At 37.0% G+C, this 18,676-nt stretch overlaps 1 protein-coding gene across 13 annotated transcripts in view; it reads right to left on the reverse strand.

Annotated features, from left to right (window-relative positions):
- UNC80 (unc-80 homolog, NALCN channel complex subunit) overlaps window positions 1-18,676 on the reverse strand; it is a 190,501-nt gene that overhangs the window by 56,463 nt on the left and 115,362 nt on the right. For 11 of the 13 annotated variants that reach the window (XM_064485009.1, XM_064485012.1, XM_064485015.1 and 8 more), the window contains 7 exons: window positions 12,350-12,531; window positions 11,663-11,794; window positions 9,032-9,218; window positions 8,130-8,261; window positions 6,291-6,434; window positions 3,656-3,756; window positions 2,546-2,632 (listed from right to left, as the gene is read on the reverse strand). In XM_064485009.1, the coding sequence (XP_064341079.1) occupies window positions 2,546-2,632; window positions 3,656-3,756; window positions 6,291-6,434; window positions 8,130-8,261; window positions 9,032-9,218; window positions 11,663-11,794; window positions 12,350-12,531 (965 nt within the window). The remainder of the gene's footprint in view (window positions 1-2,545; window positions 2,633-3,655; window positions 3,757-6,290; window positions 6,435-8,129; window positions 8,262-9,031; window positions 9,219-11,662; window positions 11,795-12,349; window positions 12,532-18,676) is intronic. The other 2 variants (XM_064485007.1, XM_064485013.1) reach the window with 1 other exon arrangement.

Genomic DNA, 18,676 nt, shown 5'->3' on the forward strand with positions numbered 1-18,676 from the left:
TACCTTATTCAATAATGTACAACAAAATCAGAAAGAAATAATATAAAAGCCAGTCCCCAAGGCTTTTTATCCATTTTTTTTCTTGACAAATTTGTTAAACTTAAAAAACTTTCCAGTTGCACTGGAAGAATCAGTGTCACTAACCCAGTCTGCTTTGGTGGTACTGAAGGCTGAATACTCTCACGATGGCCAAACCTCATCCCTAGTAGACAGCTATAAAGGACAGGAAAAGGTGAGAAGTCCTATTGGCTTAAAGTGCCTGGATCAATCAGAAATGAGGCTTCCTTAATGCTCATGACAGTATTACATGTCTGTCAATGCAGTCTGGTGATATCTGAGATGGTCAGAGAGGGCCCTCCTGGTGTCCAGCAGGGGAACAGGGGTTGAGATGGCAGTCATGCTCAGGGAGTGTCAGTGCATGTCTGCAAAATGAGGATTTGGAGATTTATTCCCTTAAAACTATCTGGGAAGCAAACCACTTTCAAAGTCTTTACACACTGCCACACCTACTCAGACCCCAGGATGAAGATCAGTGGGTCAAGTTAAGCAGTAGATTTAAATGTCCCTAACAACGTCCAGAAGAGATGGGTCATTGTTCTCAATATCCCCACCGTACACATCTATAATATACATGCTCTATAAGAGTCATTAGAAAAAGGAAATGTATCATAAAGGTAATGGTTTAAAGAATGACTCTGCCTTCACTATACTGCCGTTCTGAGTGCAAGACCCCTTTCCCCAGTTCACCTAAAGCATCCATGTGCTTGGGATTCAGAGAAAGATTAGAGTTTAGACAGAAATGCAAAAACAGGAATTTATATTCATATGAAATAAGATTATGCAGCATGTAGCCAAAGTGTTGCCAGTCTCTTTCTTTATTAGCTTATCAGTGATCTAGTTGGGAGGACTTTTGGCTACCATGTAGGCTAATTTGGAGTTGACAAGAGAGTATGGCAGAAGGGAAATGAAACATCCATCTTTCTGTCCCAGGACTAAAGGATGGAGGGGAGCAGTGGTCTACATAAGCATCTCCCCTGTCCAGTGACCTGGGGGAAGGAGCAGGTACGCTCGAAGGGCCTCTTGCTTCTGGTCTCTGTTTGGGTCTCTGACAAGAGTTCACCACAGAGCCTTTTATAACAACTGGATGCAACTTTAACTTGGCAGGGTATGTACTTAAACTAGGGAGGCATTGATATTTGGCTTTGCTAATCTACTTTGGGTTTTTGTGTGGTGTGGACAGGACCAAGAAGCAGCAGAAAGCTTGGCTGGAGAGCTTTCTGGTTAGAACTGCCATAGGCTGGTTCACTGGGCAGGATGCTCTGGACAGGGGACTTCCTAAGCTAAAGCCATATAGGACCCTCAACCAGAACTCAGAGGGATGCAGGGTACCAGTAGGAAAGGAGGCAAGGTGGAGTTTCCCAGTAAACACTGTTGGGAGCAGACAGGGTTTGCAAATTACAAGAGCCAAGAGCTTCAGCTTCTGCCAGCCAGGCCTCCAGCAACTAGCCAGAAAAAGAGCATTGTCTTGCAAAGGGAGGAGTCAGAGCAAGGGACAGAATGCTGAACAAAGGTCTTTTTTCTCCCCAACTCCACATAGCATTTAGAGCTGAAAGAAGTTGGAAGGGAGGAGAATTCCTAGAGACTAAGTATTTTTAGCCAAGAGAGACTGAACACTAGCCAAAGGTACTATTTATATATTTCTCTCAGTCTGAACTTAAAACTGGATTGGACACTTATTTATATTTTTCCCCTTGCCAACCACCAAGTGGGCACTCATGATAAAAAGCAGATCAGTCACCGACATGAGAAAGGAATTACAAATTCTCTGTGCATATCAGAGTTGTAGTGTGAGTTAAATTTATCATCCTGCTACAGATACATATGGATAACTCTTTAATTTTCCCACTTGCTAGAAGACCAATGATAGTAAAGGAGAAAGAAGTTCTCTCAATATAGAAATTCATTTGGCCATCTGTCTGCCTAGATTAAGGTGCAGTTTAAAAGAATGGTCATCATGCCAACAATCTCCAAACTGCATATTCATTTAGGGTGTAAGGAGGAGAATATAAAGAAACTGGTAAATTCTGGAGTGTTCAGGAAGGAGCTGTCAGGATAGTTTAAAGCACAGACAGTTGCTATGGAAAAATACACTTGCAAATACTTTCCATCTAGGGCAACATTTTCTTCTCTGTGTGTGTATGTGTGTGTGTGTGTTTGTGTGTGTGCGTTTTAAGCAGCAAGGTAGGAAAAGGGAAAAAATGACTAAAAATGACACATTCCTTTTTTTTACAACAGAACCAACATGAGGAAGGTGTATAATGCCAAAGGAAGACAGAGACAAAACTGACAGTTATTGATTACCTCCCACAGGCCAAGGATTGTGCCAGGAGGGGCTTCCCCATACACACAGTGGGGACCACGATTCACCGTCAGTCATGTAACTAATGGGATTTCATTGAAAAAGAAATCTCCTAAAACATTTTTCTCATGCTGCTGCTTCCTACTTGGAAATGAACATTTATAACCCGCTAGAGGCGAAACTCACCAAGTAGTTGAAGAGGATGTGAGACGTCTGAGCAGGAAAGTCTCCGATATTCAGGAGAAGTTTGCGCAGCATGTACATTAACTCGTCCTGAAAGAACAACATAACCTCCATGTCTCACTTGGCCACCACGTAGGAAATAAAATTAACTTCTTGAGGAGCAAGGGGAGGATTCCTCTTACTTTTGCCCACTTGCTGACTTCCATTATGTCCAGCATTTTAATGTTGGATACATGATGCTTGTTAAACAGAATTTAAACTAACTGTAATGCCTTTTCCTAGAAGCTAATATGTGAACTTGCTGAGCAGTAGTCAGACAACTTTTTTTAAAATAGAAATTTAGATTATGTCTGTAGGTCACAGGCAAATCGCAGGAAAGCTGGATATTTAGTCAGCTCTACTTGCTACGGCTGCCAGGTGTAATGGAGATGTGAGGAGGACCTATCATAAGACACCATTAAACAAACTAGGATTATTGAACATCATAGTTCTGTTTCCTTAGTTTTGAGTCAAAGAGATAATGTGCTAGGCCAAGAGAGGATAAATGGAGATGTTTATAATTAACCTTCTTTTCAGAAACTAAACTTAATCTTCCAGTGAACAAGATCATAACATAGAAATGAAGAAATAATTTGCAATCAGTGTATTTTACCATTGCTCAGAAAACCACTTTTGTTTGGCATAATCTTCTTACAGAGGGGCCTGGTAAATTCGATTTTTTGACTAATGGAGAGTTTCAACATACTCTGATAACGCTACCTGCATCACAGACTACCAATAAATCAGAGTTCAGTAAACATACCCAACAATAAAAACATTAAATAACATTAAACTGAAATTTAATCTTTGTTTACAAGATTGAGAATCTTTCAGTATCTTAGGGTCATTACTAGCCATGTACCATGAACATATGGAGACTTCAGATAATGGAGAAATTCGAAAGAAAACAGCAAAGTTTAATTTGTTCATCATTATCGTTATCCAAAGTACTTCTTGGCTATGTGTCAGGGGATACTGACGTTGCATGAATAGCACTATAAAGTCCATCACTCACTTTTAACCGTGTTCACACACAGAGCTACATGGCTACCCTATAAAGAAAGAGGAATTTACTTGTCTATTGCTGATGGTCAATTTCTCCAGAAAATGCCGAAGGACTGTTGATGGATCTTCAATTAGACAATTCCATAAGACTTGTTGGGCCACAGCACTCACTTTAGGAGAGAAAGGAAATTGAACACTTGTCTTAAATGGAAATAAACCTATAAGATAAAGTATTCAAACAATTTACAAAGCTTTGATTAGTCTCTCTGAAAGTTTTGCCTTAAAAAGGTTCTGTGAATTCTTTTTTTCTATTGAAAGGTAGAAACCCTTTGTTGTTTCGGAACATTTTAGCCAATAAAGGAAAGGTGACAAAAGAGTATAGGACGGTCTTTAAATATGAGCATTGTTTTTGTAAAGAATGCATTTGTGATATACAATGGAATATCATTCAGCCATAAAAAAGAAGGTAATCCTGCCATTTGCAAAAACATGGATGGACTTTGAGGGTGTTATCCAAAGTGAAATGAATTAGACAGAAAAAGACAAATACTGTATAATCTCACTTACATGTGGAATCTAAGAAAAACCCAAACTCATAGACACAGAGAGCAGACTGGTTGCTAGAGGCATGGGGTCAGGGTGGAGGGGATGGGTGAAGGCAGTCAAGTTACAAACTTCCAGTTATAAGATAATAAATCCTGGAGATGTAATTACAGCATGGTAACTAAACTTAACAATACTGTATTGCATATTTGAATGCTGTTAAGAGAATAGATTTTAAAAATTCTCCTCCTAAGAAAAAAACTGTGACTATGTATGGTGATGGATGTTAACTAAACTTACTGTGGTGATCATTTTGCAATATATACATACATCAAATCTTTATGTAGTATACCTAAAACTAGTACAATGATATATGTTAATTATATCTTAAAAATACATTTATGAATCTTTGTTTTGGAAATCACCCTCCTATTAGCAGTGGTAAGTATTTATTACATTAAAGTCCTATTTATTTAAATACCATTTATTGTTTGTTGCATGGAGAAATTTCTAATTATTTGGTTTTTAGAAAATATGTCTCAGTTTAAAATGCATATGAATTAGAGATGACCTTTTATTGTTCACATGAATACTTTAAATAGTAATTCCTTCAGCAAGATAACATAGTTGAGCCAGTAGTAGTTATGGCTCCCACTTCTAATGAAAATGTCTTAGGAATAAATGTGAAAGAAAGTGCCCTTTCTTTGGGGAAGGTGGTCAGGCTAAGATTGCCTAGAAGTGACCAGGCTAAGAAAGCAGGTGGGTAAAAGTGAGTGGTGGGGAAGCACTGGATGATCTTCAGTTTAAATGGTTTAATTAGCTTAGTTTTCTAAACGGAATATAGAATTTAGCATGAATTTATCTTTCACCTGATATTTTAAATAAATGCTACCTTTTCTTTGCTTTTGCTTCAGATGCTAACCATCCAATTAAAATTGAGCTATATAAATAAATAATATTAACAAGAGATGTCTAAATGTAAGATTTAGCTTTCATGTATCTTTATAAATAATTAAAATAGATGTGGGTTTTCGTTAGGTTGAAACTGGTTGCAAGACTATCTATATAATACAATTTTTATTCTAATTGATGAGGTAAGGCAGTTTAATGCTTAAAACATGAAAATATGAAAAATACAGAAAAAGACAAAGAGAAAAGTAAGACTGGTAAGTCTACCAACCATCAAAACAACCATTAACACTTTGGAGTATGTCCTTTCATGTACATGAAATACATATTTACATGTCGTTTAAAATAATACCATGTAGAAAATATTCTCCGGTATTTAGTTTTTTATTTAGCAATAAACTGAACACTTTTATGTTAATATTCTAGAATATTGTTTCTGATGTGCACAGAATGCTGTCTTATGGAAGTACCATGATTAACTAATTACATATTGTTGGATATTTAAACTCTTTCCAAATACTTATTATTGTCATAAACCTTTATTCAGTCCTCATTATTGCCTTAGGAAATTGCTAGAAGTCAAATCTATGTCAAAGGGTGTTCACACTTTCAAGGTTTTTGATGCATACTGAGAAACTGTTTCAGAAGGTTTGCACTGAATATTATACTGCCATCAGCAAGGTGTGAGGATGCACTTTAAACAACGTTATTTACAGATATTATTAGCCATTGGATTGTTTATATCCTTTGTCCATTTTTCTACTGGGGTTTAAAAAAGTCATTATTGAGTTATAAAGGCTTTTTAAAACTAACATTAAGAATATTAACCCGGTATCATTTTATTTTTCAATTCTTCTCTTTAGATAGTACCTCTGGGAAGGTAATCAAGTGAGAAAGGTGGCATTAATGATGTCAAGCCAATAGCTAAGATTTCTAAGGTGGCCCAAATGACTATGTGATTTCTATATTGCCAAATAAGTGTTGTTCTGTTCTCTGTTCACAAACAGTGCTCCTGGACTGGATTCCATATTTTGAATGGAATTTCTTGGTCATAAAGTTTGTGGGAGGAAGGGGTAGAGAAAGTGATAGTGTTAGTCCCATGTACTACAGATCTATAATTATAATACATGCATAAAACAACTCCACATATGCTAGTGGTTCATGTCTTCAAGAGCACCCTACTGTCCTTTATCAGACGAACACCTTAAGTATTTATTAGACTTATGGATAGTTTTACTGGTCAAAACTGTACCTGCTACTCCATCTTCCCGCACCTCACCATCCTCCATCAGATGAACAATGGGGAGCACTGCTGCACAGATGCATGCTGGGAACACTGCCTGTGGGGGCTGAGGCACATGGTGGTTGGGGGTGTGTTCGGTGGTGTGCTCCTCATCTGAAGAGGGAGACATAATTGGGGTGCTTTTCCTCAATATTGTAGTTCTAATGCAACAACACTTCCCAGTTCAAGACCTACCTATTTAACATTCTTTTCTGTATAGATATCTAGTTGTCTTTCCCCACTGAATTTTCTCAGCACCCTTTTCAAACACGGAATCAAGACACATGTGACGGTCAACCTCTGGTTGCTCAATTCTATTCCATTGATCTGTTTGTCAATCCATATACCAATACCACACAATCTTGATTACTGCAGCTTTGTAGTAAGTTTTGAAATTAGGAAATGTGAGTTTTCCAACCTTGTTCTTCATTTCCAAGATCATTGTGGCTACTCAAGGGCATGGAGCAATCAGAACCCTCATACCTTTTGGTAGGAATGTAAAATGATACAGACACTTTTTGAAAATAGCTTGGCAGTTTTCCTCACAAAATCTATACATAACTGTTCACAGCAGTGTAATTCATAATAATCAAAAAAGTGGAAACAACCCACATTTCTACTAATGATGAACTGATAAAATGTGGTGTATCCATATAATGGAACATTATCTGGAAATGAGAAGGAATGAAGAACTGATATCTGTGACAACATGGATTAATTTTGAAAATATTATGCTGAGTGAAAGAATCCAGTCACAAAAGGTCATGTATGGTATGATTCCACTTATATGAAATGTGAAGAACAGGCAAATCCATAGAAATAGAAAGTAGATTACTTCTTGTCAGGGGTTGGGGGAAGTAGTGGATGAAGACTGACTACAAATGGGTATAGGACCTCTTTTGGGATAACGAAAACATTCTAAAATTAGGTAGTGGTGACAGTTGTACACTCTACCAATATACTAACAACTACAGCATTATATACTTCAAAAGGGTGAATTTTATGGTATGCGAAATATATCTCAACAAAGGTGTTATAAAAAAAATATAGATGTGCCGTGGGCCCATCCCCATAAGCTGTGATTAGCATTGGTCATTTTTGAAGTTCCCCAGTGCAGTGAAGGGTTGAGAACCACTGGTTTCTGTATGACTTTTGGATGACTTTACAAAGCAGTGACAAAATTCGTATAATCATGAAGCAGCAAGTCCCAGTCAGTTATTTATCATTAGAGAAGAACAATTTAAAAATTCCTGGAACTGAAGAGGATCACATTTTCCCCTGGAATCAGATTTTATTACAGGAGTAGCAACAGCTTCGTTCTTCCTTTGATTGTTAAATTACTCCAGAATAGCATCCTAAAACATCCTACTGAGTCTTAGCTCACACTGGAATCACCTGAGCAGATTTTTAAAATATTGATGTGATGGGTCCCACCCTTAGAGGTTCTGATTTGGTCTTGGATGTGACCTGGACCCTTTTTGAAAGCTCCTTGGTTGACTGTAATGTGAAGCTAGGGTTAAAAACTGTTAACTTCTGAGAATAATGTTTACTGGACCCTCAGCAATATGATTATATGTAATGCAGTTAAAATAGAACCAACTTAGCAAGGGCGTTTGCTGGATTGCATCAACAATAACTTTTTTTTTTTAAAGAATACCACACAATCGAATATTTATTTTTCAGAACTTCAAAATCATGAGGCAAGTTATTTAATGAAGACAGTATAATAAGGTGAGATAATATCAATTAAAATTGTTTCAAAATGCATCAGTGATGAGAAGTAAAAAACACATTTGTGAGAGGACACACCTTCCGCACTGACGGCCGAACGCACTGACCAGACTGAGCCTCGGCGGAAGGAGTAATTCCTGTGGGAAGTGCTGGAGGTACAGGATGGACTCACAGACAATCGACGGGATGCCAGATTGGTGACTTCTTCTACTGGCAAAGAAAATGGGGAATGTGAACTTTGGTTTTGTAACAACAAAGCTACCATCATCACAACTACAGTTGTACTTAAATCAAAGTATATTGCTCTCAGAGCATAAGGCTTATTAAGTAACTTAGAGAGTATTTGAGAAATGAAAAAAAAAAAAAACTTACAGAAAGAAAGACAGAAAATTCCTCCCAAAGATTTCACAAAAGCAGGGCAGAGAATCACTGAGTTTAGAATGGTTCATAAATCATTTTCTGATACCAACCAGCGAACTGTCTGCACTTAAGGTAGAAAGCAGTTAATGGACTAACCCCATTTTGGGGGGTATGTGGTAATTAGGTTTATTTATGTATTTATTTTTTAATGGAGGTACTGGGGATTGAACCCAGGACCTTGTGCATGCTAAGCACGCACTCTATCACTGAACTATACCCTCCCCCAGACTAACCCCATTTTTAATGATGAAAGTTTAATTGCATTTACTTTAGCACACACTCTGGATTCAGCTGTTGCCTGAGTCATAGTCACTCACTGCTTGGTCCATTATCATATTGGTTCATTCAGTATAGCTAATGTTCCCCTCTGTAAAGAGGCCAACTCAAACATTCAGAAAAAGACAACTTTTCTCTTTCTTTAGATAGTGTCAGGAGGTGAGAGAGAGATAGAGGGAGCATATCACCTCATGTCACGTAAAATCATCAATGTGTATTTCAAAGCAAGTCCTTTCCCTCTCCTATGACTCAGCCCCCCAAGAAGTCCAGTGTGTAAAGGGCACCTTCTTCTTCTGGCTCTGAGTTGGGTGTGCAGGTGGGCTCATAGCAAGCCTCCTGGGTGATGGGGATGGCGGTGATGAGGCTGGCTTCTCGACCAAGACGTTTCTTCTCCTCTTCCTGTTGTAAATTCTTTAAGATGTGTTCTGCCCTTTGATGGGAGCGGGACACAGCCCGGGCTGAAAAGGATTTCTTTGGAGACATGAAGGCAAGTTTATTTACTAGCAATTCTTCTACCTGGTCACAGGCAAAAAGAGTGTTCCAATGAATAACACAAATGTAGTACTTTGTCCTCAGGAAATGTTAGAGTATCCATGATATAGTTTCATGGAAATTTATTTGTTTGCTTCTTTTTCTACCAAGTTTCTAGGTTGTCTCCAACTAAGCTATTTTTTTTTCATGCAATCTGAATAATTCTTCAAGACTGTAATTTCTGGAAAGAATCCTATTTTACCTTTAGAATAAAATATCAATGATCCACTCTTTAAACACTGACAACAAATACAAATTTTTAATATTCTGTTTCTTTCCAAAATTTCTTAAACTGGTTTTAAATGAAGGACATTTATTTTGTAAGGTTAATAAAAGAGAAAGTCAGAACCATGGGAAGGAGGAAGAAAGAGATCTATCTCTCATATGAAACAATTAATTATGTGATTTATTTTTGTATCCTAAATACCTACCACATTGTAAGTATTTAATATTGAAAAAATATTCATATCAAATAATATTAATAATATTGAATAATAAATACTAATAATAGAAAATACAGTGGCACACTGTAAATACTTATCAATATTTGTGGAAACAAAGCTATTGAGCGGAAATCATGAGAGTTGATAGTGTTGCTAAGTTTGAATGTGAAATCTGACTCTGTTTACCAGCAGCAAAAGCATAACAGATGAGGAACACTAAAGGAGAGAAGATTCACTCTGTGAGTTGCCATTCTATTTGTGCCTTAATCATGATGTTTATGCTAAGACAAATTCCAAGAGCTTGGGGAGTGAAGTCATTGGTCCCAGAGCAGGGAAGTGATCACTGAAGTTCCTGACTACCAATGTGAAGTGATGTCTGTGTACAACAGCAATTCTACATCTCCTTGTTGGCCAGTGGTCACATAGGATTTTAGAGACAGACCAGAGGTGGTGATGACTCTTTTAAAGGACTATAGTCAAAGAAGCTCCCTTTATGCAGAATCTTAACATAAGACTAAAGATTTCCTATAATGAATGACACACAGCAGTTAAGGGCATCTGATGAGCCACATGGCAATTCACTTTTAGAGCCAGGGGTTAAGTTGATTCATTATAATATAAGGGAAGAATTATAGAATAAGAAAAAACTGGATATAGAAGCAGGGAACTTGGTTTGAAATTCACTGTGAACTTGTGAGAGAAAATGTACTTGGCTCAGATGAATCTATCACATGTATGGGAGGAAAAACCAAAGGTATTTATGCCAGTGGTCCAGATGCTAGAATTACTGCATGTATGAGGGAGGAACCAAGTGTGCCTTTCTCTTTGGCACAAACTATCAGATATGACGGTACTGTATGCAAAAGAATTAAAATAAAATATTTTGATAAGTAGAGAGGTCAAACAGTTCTCCAAAGAAAACTATAAAAGTCTAGAAAATAAATGTTGATATGCAAAAATATTCAACCTAACTTGATATATTCATCCAACTTTTTAAAGAAGTGTGAATAAAAAAGCCAATAACTTTGTTTTTTGCCATTCAGAGTGGCATTTAAAAGTAACACTGGTTAATTTGAATAAAGAAGACATTTCCTATTCTGTTGTATAGGGTAAAATGGTGCAATCATCCTGGGAATACTTTGTGAGATGTATCAAAAATCCTTAATAATTATATACCAGTTGCCCTATATCCCATGGGAATTTATGCAATGAAATAATCATGGATTTGTGCAAAGAGATGTATTCTTTTTCTATTTTTTATTTTCTAAAATTTCTACATTCCTCTTGTAATTTAGAAAAATGCCATTCACCAGATGAAAGAGGCATATTTTGAAGATTAATTTTTTTAAAAGGCACATATCCTTGGTCCTTGTTTATAAATAGACTGTGTTCTAAACTCAACTGTTTATGAATTGTATTTATATAGCAGTGAAATATTAGAATAACATAAGACCAGAGGCCTCAGAGTGATGTTTGTGATGATGATACTGATGATCAACAAGATAAAGAAGAGAGTAAGGTCCAAACGAGGAAAAACAAGAGCTGTCAACTCAGTTCTTTTACTTATTCATCCAGGGTCAATCTCACTAACTGTTGGGTAGCTTATGTAGGTTAAATAAACTGTTTTGTAATAGAGGCAAAAGTGCTACCTTTGACTAAGAAATCAATGCCTAGTACTCTTAATAGCTTTATAAGGTGGCTGCTGCTTTGATTATAGAACAAAACTGTCTTGGCTTGGAGGTCTGCAAATGCTCACTCCCAGGTGTTAGTTCCTTCTATTCTGTTTCACAGGAACTAAAGGCCTTCTGTGGCTGATTTTCTGTGCTGCTGTTACCTTCTTACAACAAGACCAAAAAACTGGCTCACACATTCATTGCTCTTCTCTCTCACATGTACATCACACAGTCAGAGGATTTGAGAAAGAAAGTGCCTGTTACTCACAGACTGGTCTTCATTAATGGGGTCCTGGACACTCCCACTGCACTGAGGGACCCAAGGGGGGTCAAACATCGGGACGGATGGCATTCCAAGCACTGGCGAGGGCAGGGTGAAGTTTATACTGGGAGGCGGGATCTGTCAGTGGATATCAGAAGAACGATGTAAGATGGAAAATAAGCTAAAATGAGTCTGAAGTATAATTATCTCAATCTTACAGAGCACAGGATGTTATAAAGCACCGTGTGAACCTCTCTGGGTCTCAGTTTACTCACTAATAAAACGAAGGGTTTCAACTATATGATCACTATTTGTGTTAATCACCCCATCCTTCAAAAAACATCTGTGTATATAGCAAAATGTCTAGAAGATTATACTCATATTTTTATGTGCTTACCTCTTGGGATGGTAGTGAGAACTTGAGGTTCACAGAAACTTGATTTTCTTACTCTACATTCTTTATATTTCAATTTATAAAGAACAAGAATTCACAATTATATGAGTTAGGTTTACTTGTATAATCAGAGAGAAGAAAAGGAAGCATCACTTGGGCCATACACTGTGGATTTGAGGTTCAAGGATTGAAACAAGCCTTGGGTCAGGTTTGTTAATCTCATTCGTGTGTGTGTGTGTGTGTGTGTGTGTGTGTGTGTGTGTGTGTGTAGTACCCCTTTTGTGGAAAGTATCCCTTACCTTAAAAATCTGCTGTGCTCCCTCCTCCATCCGGGGCCAGACCTGATACCGAAACCTCCAGAGCGTGTGGAACTTAAGGACGGCGTTCAGCCTCTGCACGGTCTCTGGGTGGTGGAACTCTGACATCAGCATATCAGACACAGCTTCGGGGACTTTCACAGCACACAGCAGGAACATGGCAGCTAAAGACCATCAACAATTCATCAGCACACATCTTTTAATTTTGCATGATTCCTGGGGATGGGGAAAAGCGGGGAACTGCTCCTATCTCCTGAAAATGACTACTGAGCTATAGAGCCAGGCCACCAGCATTGGCAAAAGCAAACCTTGTTTCAGCCACTGGAAACCAGACATCATCCTTTGTGCCACCCACAATCTTCCAATATCTGATGCAAGGGCAGTGACAGCATGACATTTCAGTAGAATAACTCATTCTGAGCAAAGTTTCCCTTGGCTCACAGTGAAAAGTGAATGCCAGAGGAAGCAAACGACAAAAGGAAATTACATACTGAAATGTTTTCTTTAGGAAATGGCTAGAGTCATCTCAGAGTAACCCTAGGACAGTATCTAAAAATGTCCATTAAAAACTGTCTCAGTTACATTCGTTGTATTAAAAATAAAATTCATTATATAGACTCTTATTAGAAACTTCTATCCTTCCAAGAGGTAGAAGAGATTAAGAAACTAAAAGAGGTTTCATGAACCATTATACCATTGTTGTTTTTTAATCTGAGGAAAGCCAGTATCAATAAGAGAAAGGTGCGTACCATGAAAAGTCACAATGACACTGAATAAGGAGGAAAAAAAATCACTCTAGAGTGTAGAAGGAGGAACCAGTCGATCATAAAAACATAACTTAAAATCTCTCTTGTGCTTTTTTCAATATCCTCAAAACACTGTCAGGCAATGGTGTTAGAATCACTGGGGTTGAAACCCAGCTGAAACTTCTCTGCTATCAACCTTGGCCAAGTCTCTCTACTTCTTAGCCTTTGTTTCTCTATTGAAAATGTCAATGATGATGATGATGATGATGATCATTGCTGCCTCCAAATCTGTTGTTAGAATAAAATAAGATAATGTATAAAAAGGTGCTTTGTAACATGAAAATTACTACAGAATTCTAAAGTGTATTTTATTTTTTAGAGGGAATGTGGTGTATGGAAAGGGCACCTATTTATAGTCAAAAGATCTGGGTTTGGTTTCCTGGCTCTGCTAATTCTGAGCTGTGTGCACTTGGTTAAAAGTCCTTTTCAACCTTCTGAGCTGCAGTCTGCTCATTTACAAAATCACTGTTATGAGGATCAAGTAAGCTAATGTGTGTGACATAGTTTGATGACAAATGTTAGCTACCATCATTGGTAGCTTTTGGTAATCCCTTTTTTTAATCCTACCACCTCCTCAAATCACCACTATTTGTCCCACCTTTACTTTTCTTTGAAATGTACTCTATTCTGTCTCAATTTTTAAACACCATGGTCACTCTCTAAATCATGGCAGTTGGAGTTCTACCTCCATCTCTTTACTGAAGCAGTGTTCTTGTAATGCTCATTCATCAATAGACCTAGTGGTCTTTTTTAGCATTTGTTTCCTTTCAGTTTTTAACACCTTCATAATGATCTCCTTGAAAACTATCTTCCTTTTCTTCCATAGTTTGTGATTATTTAAGTTCTACTTTTCTGCTCTTCTGAGTTTTGCTGGCCAGCAATTCTTCTTGTCCTCTGAAGGCAGAGAAGGCCAATGGCTTTGTGCTCATCACTCAGCTCCCTCCTCTCTGCTGATTCTCCCCTGAAATTATCCACTCTCATTGCTTCAGCTGCCACATATATCCAGTTTTCCCCAAGCTTATCCCTAGCTTTGGCCTTTGTCATTAGCTTTAGTGTCATATCACCAATGATATGTCTCATCATCATCTAAAAATCACTGTTTCTAAAACCGAACTACTCCACTGCCACATTAAACTTGGTAATAATTCATACAATCTCAGTCCCATTCATTTGCTTAATATACTATGGACTAGCGACCTCCTGACAAAAGCCACCCCAGTCTCAACTCCTCCTCAGGCTTTCCAAAGAAACCCAGTGCATTTCCACACCCCACGTAGCTCTGCACACACCATTTCCTCTTCCTTCTAGCTTTTCCTAAAGCCCAGTTCACCTATTTATATCTTCTACAGGAGTTTCCATGGCTATCCCATATTTAGGGAGCATGCCCTTCCCTGAACTTCTGCAGCTCTCTCTGAGAAATATATGGTACAGAAGCAAAAATCTGAGCTTTAATGTGAACAAAGATATTTCATAAAGACATTTATTGCAGTGTAGTATAAAAGAGCAAAAGGCTGGAATGGACTCATTTTTTAAAGGTAAGAGGGGAAATTATTTTTCCTCCTCTACAGCTCTTGGTGACCAGGATGAGACCCACTGGGACACCTCACTCACTCTGGAGCCTGCAGACAGCATCCTGGGAAAATTGGCAGAAGCCAGCAATGGGTAAGAATGTTTACTAAAGTCAGCTCCCCTAGATCTTTATCTGGTGCCTGGTTCAGAAAAGAAAGTAAAATTTCACATTGTCCCTTCCTTTCCAAATTGGCAGGGAAAAAAAAAAATTGTTATTGATCCTTTCTCTCCCAGGGACAGCTACTGCCTTCTTGTTCATTTCATTTTCCTTTTTGCCCTGAGAACTTGGCTTGGCAGTCATCAGATTGGAGGTCCCCAAAATCTAGCCAGACAGAAATGTGGGTTACATTCCATTTGTGGCCAGGGTCCTACTATTGCCAGCTCTCAGGGGAATTGTCTAAGTCTTTCTTTCTTTTGGTTATCTTTGGGAATAGCTCTGGATCTTGTGTTCATGGGATTATTCGATATTGCCAGAAATATTTACTGTCTGTCCCACTCAAACCTGACAAGATATTTGACTGTTTTTTTTTTTTTTTTTTTTTTTAAGTAGCTCTACAGTCAGAAGTTAGCCAAATTGGAAGCAGATATTTAGAGCCTGATAGGAACTATTTTTCAGGCCTTCTCCTCCAAGCTAAAATAAAGCTATGTACCCAGAGGGGAAGAAACACATTCCAAAGCCACTGCAGAAGAGTTTACTAAAACATTCCAAAGAAATAACAGCGCTGAATCTAGAACACAGGAATCTTTTGATTTTCATCTTAGTTGAAGCTCTGCTCCCTGATATAAAGAAGCAAACTGAGAATAATGTAGTTGGATGGTTGGGTCAGCATCTTGATAGTCAGGCTGCAACCCAATTCTGTGAAGAATTAAAAACAACTGTACTTGTCTAACAGAGTAAGTCTTTATAAGAACAATGTGGCTCTAGAAACAACTCAAAGTCCACTTATCCTTTTTACCAACTCCAAAACCTCCGCTATTTATCTCAAAGGACTTGCAGATATTTAAAAAAGAAAATCTGGATTTAGGAAACAAAAGCCTTTCTTGGAGAAATTTACATCTTTTCTTTGTGATTTTGAGATGTAAATGTTCTGTCTGGTCTTCTCTGGGAACCCAAATCCATCCCTTGAAATGCAAACTTCAGGAAAGTAATTTTTATCAGAAAAAAAAGGGAGCTATTTGGGAAATTAGGTGAATGAAAAATCTTAAGGTGTTTTCCACAAATATTAGTAAAAGTTTTAGCCATCTGAGCAGGTAAATCTAACTTATTTTACTTGCCAGGAAGACAATTTAGATCAAATTGTTCTTCTATAAACTAGTCAGTTTTGCATTACCAGACCTGTCTCATGGCTGAAATTTTAAAACTAAAGCTTTAAGATCTTTGCATCTGTCTGTATGTTAATATGTGTCTATGTTTGCATGTTACAGATGTGTGATATTTTTCTACTTTCAGATGGTATTGCCAAAATTAATTTATGAAGAGCTCTATTAATTGACTTAAAGACAAACAAGCATCTATATAAATCAAGTATTCCCTCAGATATATAGGAACTAAACCAAATGTTTTTCAAGTTCATGTGATATAGGATAATCTTTTGAAAATAAAAGCTAGTTTTTGTTGGTTTAATTAAAATTGGCATGTCTTTAGAGTTATCAGCATTAAATATAATACTTTAATTGGACCTAGGTTTACTAAAAGTCAAACAAGCTCATGTTGTATCTGTTATACCATTTGTAAGCAAGAAAGATAACTTAAGTTGATAGTTAGCTGTTTAATGTCTTATGAAATTTTCATGAGTATTCTAAACATAATTATTAAGAACAAATAAATTAAATAGATGAAGGATGAATGTGTATAAACTTTTCAACATTAAAATTTATAGTATGTCTACTTAAAAATAGTTTCTGAAATCTTTTTGGTAACTTGAAACCTTATGTTATATTGAGATAAGTTAAATGATGGTTATTCATTGACTATCTAGGTCATTTCCAAATAAGATAAAATATTGAAACATTAATTACTGAACATAGCTTTATCTACTTCTGGCTTTCTAGAAATCTGTCAGTACTCTCATTGCCCAATTATTATCCTAAATTATTGTACGCCACAGAAATAACTACATTTCCTTATCAAATGAATTTTCATCAGATCTTTCACCATGGCCATTTTTTAAAAGTCTTTTTGTCATTTACAGACAGTTGTTATTTTGCTCTGATGCTTTTGCAAAGGTGCTTTTTCTTCAGAGAGATTCATGGAAATGACTCTAAGAGCTACTCTAAAAAAGTAGGTTTCTGGTTAACTATAAGATCATAAAACTGAACTGAATAAAAATTTCCAGAACTAATGAAAAAACTGGATTCAAGCAGAACAAATATTAATAATATGGGATTGAATAAGCTGATGAGGGTGATTATAATTTTTTTTATAACTTTTTCTTTGAAACATTGCTGGTTCCTTAGTATTTTGTTTTCCCAGACTTAAGGAAATATTTTTCTTTTTTCTCTTAAGCTTTCTATGCCTTACAATAATTCTGTAAAGTATATCTCTGTAAAATAATTTTGTAGAGTATATTACTTTTTATCCCTATCTGATCCCTCCAGAATTCAGAAACATATTGAATATTTTTATATTTATGGCAATATAATTATTTGCATAAATTCAATAAAAATCTGTTCTCCTTATAACAAGACACAGTTGGGAACACTGGTTATATTACCAAGACTTTATTGGAATTGGAATATCATATTTGAGAATATGCATAAAATCAGGTATGACCAGTTTTAAAGGGCTAAGGTTGATTTTATGGAACCAAGAAAAGCCCAAGGAAAAACCGGCCGGGTACCTTGCTTATAGAGTTCCCTGTAGCCTTACCAGGTGAGTAAGGAAGGTAACTTCCTGGCAGGCCAAGGAACCTCAAGATATTTGAGGGATCTCAAGAATAGAGGAATTCACCCAAATCTGTAGGTGTGCCAGGTGAAGTCTCATGGTACGTTCTTGGGTTGGCTTCTTAGCCTGGAGAGGCTTTTAAAAGTCCAAACTAAGATGCTTTAGGAAAAGTTTCAGTAAAACAGATTTTAAAAGAGCCTATATGTAAAGAAAGTTGAAATCCTGCCATTTGTGACAACATGGATGAACCCTGAAAGTATTATGCTAAGTGAAATAAGTCAGATGCAGAAAGACAAATACTATATAATTTCAATAATATGTGGAATCTAAAAACACAAAACAAATGAAAAAACAAAATAAAACAAAAGCTCATAGATACAGAGAACAGATTAATGGTTACTAGAGGGGAAGTGGGTTGGGAGGCAGGCAAAATGGGTGAAGGAGGTCAATTGTATGGCGACGGATGGCAACTAGACTTGTGGTAAGTGATCACTTTGTCATGTGTATAGATGTAGTAATACTGTACACCTGAACCTTACATCATAATAATAAAAAGAGAGGCTATATGGTCAATCACTATTCTCGCTGTACTTGTGTAAATAATCAGGCCAAGTTTAATGAGATGAGACTTACTTTGCAAACAAACTCGTCTCACTGTGATTGTCTCTGATAGAAATAAAGGTGATTGTGGAGGAAAAGATTATGTTTCAGTAGGAAACGATAACACAGCCTTGTGGATAACAGATTCTGGTCCCGTACATTATCTTTGAGGTTTTGTTATATAACTGTACACCAAACTGAATTCCACTTTCTTCTGTTTTCCTCAAATATCTCCTTATAATTCTCCAAACTAATGTTTCTAATTGTTTCCCACCCTTCTGATTTGGAATCACTAAGAACAAAGACTGCCTTTGAGCTTCCTTGGAAGGGACCACAGTAGGCCCTCCTCACTACCCAGATATCAGTCATACTTAATGGACTTGAACCTTGGGTCCACATCCCTCAATTAAAAAGGCTCTTCCAAGCTCTTGGAACTACACGCCAGCTGGA

Source organism: Camelus dromedarius, chromosome 4 (assembly GCF_036321535.1).
Source record: "Camelus dromedarius isolate mCamDro1 chromosome 4, mCamDro1.pat, whole genome shotgun sequence".
Classification (NCBI taxonomy): domain Eukaryota; kingdom Metazoa; phylum Chordata; class Mammalia; order Artiodactyla; family Camelidae; genus Camelus; species Camelus dromedarius.